General features: G+C 38.1%; 1 protein-coding gene across 1 annotated transcript; it reads right to left on the bottom strand.

The window, feature by feature from the left end:
• Positions 1 to 203: 203 nt before the first annotated feature.
• On the bottom strand, positions 204 to 1,790 carry nkx2.2a (NK2 homeobox 2a). Its single transcript, XM_039651058.2, has 2 exons — positions 1,486 to 1,790; positions 204 to 812 (listed from the first exon to the last, which is right to left on the bottom strand). The coding sequence occupies exons 1-2, from the start codon at positions 1,751 to 1,753 to the stop codon at positions 262 to 264; spliced, it is 819 nt and encodes a 272-aa protein (XP_039506992.1). The 5' UTR covers positions 1,754 to 1,790; the 3' UTR covers positions 204 to 261.
• Between the last annotated feature and the right edge of the window lie 7,477 nt (positions 1,791 to 9,267).

Raw genomic sequence — 9,267 nt, 5'->3', positions numbered from 1 at the left:
AACACGAAGGACAAAAGGAAAACATTTCTACAACACACAAACATACTTTACAAAATTTCACAAGAGCTTTAACATTCTTAAATTTGGGGAGAGGCTTGACCCGGTTTTCTTAACGAAAACATGTAAACATGGCGCACACACGTCAATCCCCAAAATAAATTGGTGAGAAAGGGTCAAGCTGCAAAGTCTTGTATTTTTGTTTGGAAAGCTCCTTACCACGGTCTTTAAAATGCAGCCCTGCATTTGCAAGTCAGAGTTTGTTCACCAAGTCCACTGTTGCGTTTGCACCAAGTGATGTGCTGGGAACTGTGGTGTGGTGGCGGCGCTGTAATGCGCGTTATATTGCATGTGCTGGAGAGACTGGGCGCTATATGCGGAGAAGGGAATTCCAGCCTGAAAAGTAGCTGCCAAGTCCTGAGCTTTTAGCGTATGGCAGGGTTTGCCATCTCTGACTAACACAGGCACGGCCACCCGCCTAGGAGAAGGGAGATGGGTCACTTCCATACCTTTCTCCGCCCGGGCTCTCTTCATTTTGTATCGATGGTTCTGGAACCAGATTTTCACTTGGGTTGGAGTGAGGCGGATCAAACTGGCGAGATGCTCCCTCTCCGGGGCTGACAGATATCTCTGTTGCCTAAACCGGCGCTCGAGTTCATAAGTTTGTGCCTTGGAAAAGAGCACCCTCCTTTTGCGCTTCTTACCAGAGTCGCTGCCGTTGCTCGAAGTTTCCTTATCGTTGTCCGGCGACTCGTCAGCCGAAGGTTCCGGAGATTTTGCGGACGAGTCTTGAGAGTTTGCAGATAGGCCGTGTACTGGTCAAGAAAAAAAAAGAGAGAGAGAGAGAGATAAAGAGACAGAGAGAAAGAGGGGGAAAACAGATTTAATGCCACATCAAATAAAAATACATTGCATTGTAAATTGTGTTTTTTTTTTTTTTTTTTTTTTTAAGTTTTGGTGACAATTGTGTTTGGTTTGTAAAATTTACAAACTAACACATTTCTCGGACAACATTTAGTTAGAACAGACGGACTAATAAATACAGCCAGCTAAGCAATCAGATTTATTTTTGTTATTGCAATATGATATTAGCCTACAGAATTAACATTAGCCTCAATCAACATTATCAATGGGCTTTGTGACCCAACCGAACCGATGGCTTTGCCGTAGCCTATTCAACAGTTTACAAAGTGGAAAATGTAATCGAAAACTAAGAGTCAATAAATAAACTATTCCAGAAACTATCTAGACAATTTCAACTGCATTTATTAAAAAAAAAAAAAACGTAGAAAATTTAACCGCAGGTATGACCACGATCCTCACGCCTTTTGAGAAGCGCAACAGTGGAAATCTGCATCTATCAAGCACAGCGGTTTTGTATAATGATTTAAATCAAATAATTGTAATAGATGAGTATAAAAAATAACGCTGATTTAGAATCTAGAGAGTTTCAACTCAGGTGAATTCTTGTGAGGCTGCTTTACTTACATGAGTATTGGATGCTGTCCGTAGTTGCGAGCCATCTGGTGTAAGGATTGTCGCTATTATCATAAAATGGATTCTTTAAAGGCAGGTTTGGAACATTCTCTAAAGGACTTTGCACTCGCACTCCAGGCGTTTTAGTCGCCTCAGAAACCTCCGAATCTTCTTCATTCCCGGTGATAGATCCTTCTTCATCGTTAGTATCAGGGAGGTCCAAAATGTCCTTTACTGAAAAGCCCGTCTTTGTGTTGGTCAACGACATGGTCTGGGGCATTTGATGCAGTAAAGTTGCTGCACCAGTTTGACAATCCTCTGTTTAAAAACACAAAAAACACAGACGATTTATTGAAAATAGAATATCGGTGCCCTTTCAGCGCGAAGTAAACTGAAGTCGACGCATGAGGCTCGGTCGTTAACCGTTGCTCGGGGGGGAGAAGTAGCGGAGAAATCAGTTCTGTAAGTCCAGGAAGAATGCCAAAGTGACTGAAGTGGTATATCTAGCTCATGGATATTGCGCTACTGCTGGGTGTTAGGGGGAAATAAGCCATTACCAGACTGATCAGTCCATATAAGGTTGGTCTCAACACATGAACCTGCAGTGAAAAAGCATTAAAATCGAAAAAGGTTGGCCACGTGTGGGCGGGTCTTGGGAGTCAAGTGGATGAAGACAGTGTTTGCCGATGTGAAATTGTGGGTTTTGGGGAGATCCTAGCCTATACCATTGGTGCTTCAGCACATGATGAGTGGTATAACGTGTCAATTAATTACAAAGATGGGGAGGGCCTTTTTACACCCTATTTACATACAAAGAACCTCCGAGTAGCTTTATACACATCATAGGCCTTCTTGAACTGGAAATGGACAAAACCTATGTATAAAGTATTCCAATTGTAGAAACTTATAACGCAGATATAAACGAATTAACAAGTGAACATGATATTTGGATCCTAAATTTATAACGATGATATCTGTTGTTATAAACAAATGTTTATTTTAAAAAGGGCAACGAAATCGCCTCAAGTGGTACTGACTAATTTATGTAGGTCAATATTTTGGTTCGGGATTAACGAGAAGGGTCGTTCACTGGACATGATTAAGCCATCAAAAAAAAAAAAAAAAAAAAGGACGAAACGGAAAAATAACATTTAATGATGTTTTTTTATTTTATTTTTTTTTGATGATGATGATGATTAGTTTCTTATTAATATTCCAGAACTTATTGAGTTATGATTTTTTCATAATTTGTAAAATGATTTATAGCGCATTTAACATCTCCTCATTTTCCAAAGACAACCGAATGGATTATGAGGATAAACAAAACTGTTTAAATCACATTAACGACATTTTACTTTTAAACTAATTTCTGATTTGTTTTCTGTTTTGTAGAATATTGCTTCTTTCGGTTGTCGGTACTTTATACAAAAAGTGTAGCATTATTGTTGTGTATTTTGCCTCGTCTTTTCAACCCTCAGTCCTATCTTTTCTTTTTTGCCTCTTTGCCTCCTATCTAGTATGTGATGTGGGTGACAATGTTGCACGTTTCTAGCCAGTCCTCTGCTCATCCTGGGTGGTCGAACCCGGGCAAACACAAATACAAACCGATTGCTAAGCTGCAGACAATAGGGGAAATGTAGACAAATGTCCGGCTCCTGTTGGAAGCCTTTGTCCGGCCGTAGTTTTTGCATTTATTTAAGGGCCAAAATAATAGATGATTGACGCCCCTGTACAATACGTTCTAACTGTTTGGAATAAATCTGAGGTTGTTCCTAGTTGTCATGGCATTCACTGCTTTCAATGGACTATCTCTTCATTCATTTCTGTACCCCTTCACAATATCAAGGAAAGTCCTTCATCTCTCTCTCTCTCTCTCTCTCTCTCTCTCTCTCTCTCTCTCTCTCTCTCTCTCTCTCTATCTCTCTCTCTCTCTCTCTCTCTCTCTACCTCTCTCTCTTTCTCTCACACACACACACACACACACACACACACACACACACACAAAAGCGCGCAAAAGCAAGCACATTCTACGCGCAATTTCTCTTTAGCACGCGCGCATGCAAGCATATTGTCTACACACTGACTGGAAGATTGGTGATAGGGTACAAATACAATTATTTCGTTATGTGATCTATTTCATTTTTTTACTATGTGTTGGAATTATAGATTATTGCTGTTTATGTTTTAACACAGTAAGTGACTAGTTCTGCTGTTAAAATATGTTCCGCCTTTTTTTGCTAGGATATCAGTTTTCAGGATTTATTTACAATATCAGCAATTGCATCGAAGAATTGTTCATGAAAAAAAAAAATATGCAAAAACACGAATAAACAAGCACATTTGTCAGCTTATGGTCTTTTCTATAATCAGTTACCTGATAGGTAAATACTTAACCAGAGTTTCGCGTAGAATTAATCATGCAGCGACAGAAAAATCGGACAATGAAGCATTGAACTGGATGGGCCATGGAGCAAAGTCGAACAGTGAACGCTTTTCGCAAGGTCATTCTCCCAGCCTTCCCTTCCCATGCAGAAGAAACAGGTTACTGAACACATCACTGTAACCATGAAATGAAATGATAAATGACGAGAGCCTCTCAAATACGCCGCTTTACTCAAAACACTATATAAACGGTTACTGTTAGACTGATCTCTTTTATCGGCATTGATGCTATTGAGAATTTTATTTCCAGCATATTATAGGCTGGTAACAGAATTGGTAAACAAGGTCCTAATTAATGAGCCAGTGTCTATTCTGTTCCCATGTCTCCAGAACAACACACTCCGCAATCGATGGCAGGGCTCGTGGTTAGTCTGTGGCCAGTGATTTGGGAATGTGTTTGAACAATTGAACAGAGGAGTTCGGTAAGGAGAAGTAAATGTGCACAAGCTGAGTGGCTATACTTCACTTCAAGAGCCATTTCCTACTGTTTACCTGTTTACTTTTGCAGGTAGCTCAAACAGACTGTTGGTCTTTACGCGTAGACTGAAAGAGGAGCGACATTATATCTTAGCGCACTGATTTCATTTTAGTCTAATTCACGATGAGCATTTTCAGAGGTGTTGACATCCGTCTTTTCTGTTTTAGTAGCCTACTTGATGTAATTTTACGAGTCGTGAACATTAGAGTCAGATTTGTTATAGGGATGATAAAATGCTGTCATACATTTCAGGTAAAAATAGACATGCCAACAACATCAACAATAATAATAATAATAATAGATTTTCAAATTTTAATAATAAATATTTTTGTTGAGCAAGCAGCGCACAATTTACATGGTATTTCGGTGTATTATACCTATTCGCTTTACAAACAATACAAAAAAGGACAAAACGAGAATATAAAATCTGCACTAAGCATTACATTATTATTTAAATTATTAAATATGGTATATAAATCAGTGCATGCGCTACAATAATGTAGGCTATATCAGGAGTAGCAGCGTATGCATGTTTTACAAGCTATATGCCGATAAAATAAAAAAAGCAACATAAACTAACCGGTTTGTTGAATTTTCGAGAAACAATTGACGTTCAATGCAATCTGGGATTGTATTTATCATCCTAAAGATTTATTTAGAATTACAATGTTTCATACGACGACAAAACAGCAAATGCGAAACATCCTTTAATTAAATTTCTTTTAACAAAAGAGAATGTTAAAATGTCTGAATCTGTCATTTTTTGGAAGCTATTGTTTGGGGGTTGGACCTTTAAAAAAGACCTTTATACGCTTGATTAAAAAGAAAATCCTAATGCTGCCAGAAGGCTAGGAGAGTATAATAACGTTGATCATTTCTTGCTTTAATCGACGAATTTCAGCGTATTCCGGTGCCTTGGGCGAGCAGTTAAGCTTTGATAAATGTAACCCTGTTTCCCTCTAGGTGCTCATGATAAATGTATAAACTGACAAGAGCGATTTTCTGCTTTTCCCTTGCGATTAAAAGGCCATAAAAGGGAAATGTTGGTATAAAAATAAGTCTGGTGGTTTGTGCGACTTAGAGCTGCTGCCCCAAGAAAATGGCCCGCAGCACAGATCGTTTGGAGCTGGTCTGATTCTCCTCACTGCAGGGCAAACGCTGCGCCTTTATTCGTCTCAGAGCCTCTAATGATTAAACATGTCACAAGGAGATTAACACGGTGCCCATGGCCCAGGGACATGCCTTCATTTGTTTAACTACCAGTTTATTTGTAACGGCGAATTTCATGGCGCATAGTGTTAAATTCTCCATCCTGGCACCTTTATCAGCGTACCCAAAACAAATTGGTTTAAGGATTATCATTTTAATCACGTCCTTTCTCTGTATCTCAAAGTCCACTGGGACTGTTTCTTCTATTTTTGCAATCCGTTTGAAATTAATTATAGATTAATTGAAATAAACTGTCCCTGCTTTACGCATACGTGAAGTTAGACATAGCCTAGTGCATGTTTCAGAGCGAGATTTCTTTCGTTCACACCAACATATTATACTTGCATCCATTCATATGATTTCCACAGAGGGTGATGGTGTCACCGAAGAGGCATTTTTGATACTCGGGCGAACTCTACCGGTACAAATGCGTATAGGATGAAGAAAAAAAAAAAAAACGTTCACCCTCACTTATCTAAAATGCATTGAAATATTAACAGATGATAAACGACAGAACTATAACAAAATAGAAGCAAATAAATAATATAATACAAATCATAATGGTAAAAAAAAAATGGTAATAACCGAATAATAATGCATACTGAATTGTTTCTTTTATTTAAAATGACAAGAGTGCAAAGGCTTACCCTACACAATGCAATATGTTGCAATGCAAGATTTCATATCCAAAGCTAGCTTTTTTCATATAAGAAAGTAGGTCTGCACCCCACGAAATATTACAAGCAAGTTACTTTGCTTTTAGAACTCGCAAAAGTGCGTGCGCGTGCGCAAGCACGAGCTCAAATACAAACACACACACACACACACATTTAATCTTTGCACAGCCTACCTAACGCACTGTACGTGGAGAGGTCGAGTGATAGTAATAAAGGCTCACCTGGCGGCTGACGGAAGAGGGTAAGTGGTGCAGCTTGTGTTAAGACACCGCGCAGTTAATGAAACATCTCCAAATGAAAGTAAGGAGTGCACGCACCGATAAGCCTGATGTGCTTTATATACCCGGGGAGCAAGCACTCTTCTAGCTGATATTGTTGTCCAAGTACGTTTGCATAGCTGGCGAAGTGGCTCTGCCTTAGATTTGCTACTAACATTGCATGATGTTTGTTTTCCCCCTACAATGACGTGAGACAAAATATTGGCCATATGTTCGTCGGCAATAAATTGGTCATGAGAGCAAACATGGTTGCCTCATAAGAGCGCTTTTAGCTGATCCGTATTCACCGATTCATGCTACACTATTGACCGAAGTGCTATTACTACCTTCTGTGTCGTTTTGATACACTTAGGGGCTGTGAATTGTTCTAAGCTGTTTATTATATCAAATAGTCAACGAAAAGTTTATTAACATGGCTTTTGTAAACCTGCGGCTAAGAATGTCTCTGCCAGAAATCTGTATAATAAATCTCTTGGTTGCCATATTGTTGCACAGCCAAAAGAGCAGATGTGGCATGTTCTGTCGGTGGAAATCCCGTTTACTTAAGATAGCCTCAATTGTTGATATCCGAGGTCAGAGCACTCGGGTCTCATTCGTGGTCTACTCAAGGCCCTGTTTACACCTGCAATTAAGACGCGTTTTGGTCGATTGGATCAGACACATATCTGTTTACACCTGGTTTTTAAATCCGTCTCTTTTGATCACTTTTAACCTATTCTTTCCTGTTTTATCATAGGCTATATATGGGCAGGTCAATGTGGGCTTTTTCAGATATTTCAATTTAACGGGCGAAATAAGCTCATGCAATTTAAACGCCATTAGAGATGACGGAAAAGAAGAGCACGGAGAGCAGCACCTTTCATTCTGCTCTGACAATCTGATCTCATGAAGGCATTTGACCACATGTGCGTTTACACTACGAAAGCAATCCGTTCAAATGCGTTTTTTGGTGGTAGTGGTAGAAAGTGCACAAGCTCAAAACATTTTAGGCCCTGTTTAGACCTGGTACACAGTAAAAAAATATGTTCACGATTTGCATCTTTTCTTTTGTCAAATCAACTTAGATAATTTATGTAGTTTCAATAACATAATATTTTGAGTTTCTGAATATTAATTCAATCTCCTTCATTGTATTAACTCAATTTTTCCATTTCAATGAACTTAAAAATTTAAGGCAACCAGGTTACTTATTTTCTTAAGTTAAACCAACAATATTTTTTACTGTGTATTAAAGGGATACTCCACCCAAAAAAGAAAATTCTGTCATCATTTTACTCGCACTCAAGTTGTTGCAAATCTGTATGAGTTTCCTGGATACAAAAGAAGATGAAGAATGATCAAATCAAGGAATCAAACAGTTGTTTGGCACCATTGACTTCCATTGGAGAACTCTTCCACACTGTAAAAAATATGTTCAAGATTTGTTATCACAACATATTTTCTTTTGTCAAATCAACTTAAATAATTTTTTTAGTTCAGATAACATATAATTTTGAGTTTTTGATGGTTAAATTAATCTCCTTCATTGTATTAATTTTAAGGCAACCAGGTTACTTACTTTTTTAAGTTAAACCATCAATATTTTTTTACAGTGCATATCTTCCTTTGTGTAGAGCAGAAGAAAGAAACTCAGGTTTGCAACATCTTGAGGGTGAGTAAATCATGACAGAATTTTTTGGGTGGAGTATCCCTTTAAGATGCGTCTTTGGTCTATCACATCACAAGTGTACGACACTAGATTTACAGGCGTAAATTGGGATCAACATGTTTCGACTACTTCCAGAGGCATTGCTTTGGTAGTGTAGACTCTCATGTGGTTGAATGTGCTCGAACAGCGACAAAAGATCGTCTACTCTCCGCGTACTGACCTAAAGCGAAAAAAAAAAAACGGGAAGCGCTAGCCAGACAGGATTGTGTCTCCCTCATTATTGTGATCTGATTGATCAAAACACATCTTGATACTAAATGTAAGGGCCTGAGGTGTGAACCCATGGCATACATTTTTGGATCGGTAGCTTGAATGGCTTAAAGCATCTGGTCAAGTCCCATTTCAACGCTAATCATAGCTTTCAATAAATTCATTCCGAATATGGGTAATTAATAATTATTTGGCAGACGTAATAAATAAGTTAAGCCTCAGTAGTAGGCTAACTAAAGGCTTATTACATATTTAACATGGCTAATGCTGTCTGGTGCGTCATTTAAGTAACAGGCGTCTTTGTGATTATATATGAAATAAAACAGCAATACAATTCATGAACTTTAGCCTACATTTTATTTGCTTGCAGTAAAGAAATAGCTTTACAAATGTTACAGTAGAGCCGGATAATACTTTATAGTTCACTACATTTAAGATACCTTTTGCCAAGGATATGCATGTTGCATATCCTTGGAAAAAGCTTAAATTTAGCAAAGAAACTGGCATCTACAGTAATGGATGGCAATATGTTGGGAGAAAAGGCACATTTTGCTAATTAACTTTTTTGTTGTTGTTGTTACCTTAATTAAACAGGTCTTAATATAATACATTTTATCACAGGATCTAATTTGCATTTAAAAGACAAATGTATGCTATTTATCTCTCACAATATGTAGGCCTGCACAAATAAAATTAATTTATTTTTATTCTGTACTGTTTAACGCAGGGATGATCGTGAAGCATCTTCTGAAACTAACCCCTGTATTCTTACAGATATTTGAAAAGAGTCTT

This window comes from Pimephales promelas, chromosome 15 (genome assembly GCF_988280905.1).
Source record: "Pimephales promelas chromosome 15, fPimPro1.hap1.1, whole genome shotgun sequence".
Taxonomy (NCBI): domain Eukaryota; kingdom Metazoa; phylum Chordata; class Actinopteri; order Cypriniformes; family Leuciscidae; genus Pimephales; species Pimephales promelas.
Note: the sequence above shows the minus strand (reverse complement) of the source record. Positions and strands in the feature narration are given on the sequence as shown.

Coding starts and splice junctions, on each gene's coding strand:
- nkx2.2a (XM_039651058.2), bottom strand. CDS start 1,753: ATGCCCCAGACCATGTCGTTGACCAACACAAAGACGGGCTTTTCAGTA. Junction 813..1,485: donor GGACAGCATCCAATACTCAT/GTAAGTAAAGCA, acceptor TTTCTTGACCAG/TACACGGCCTATCTGCAAAC.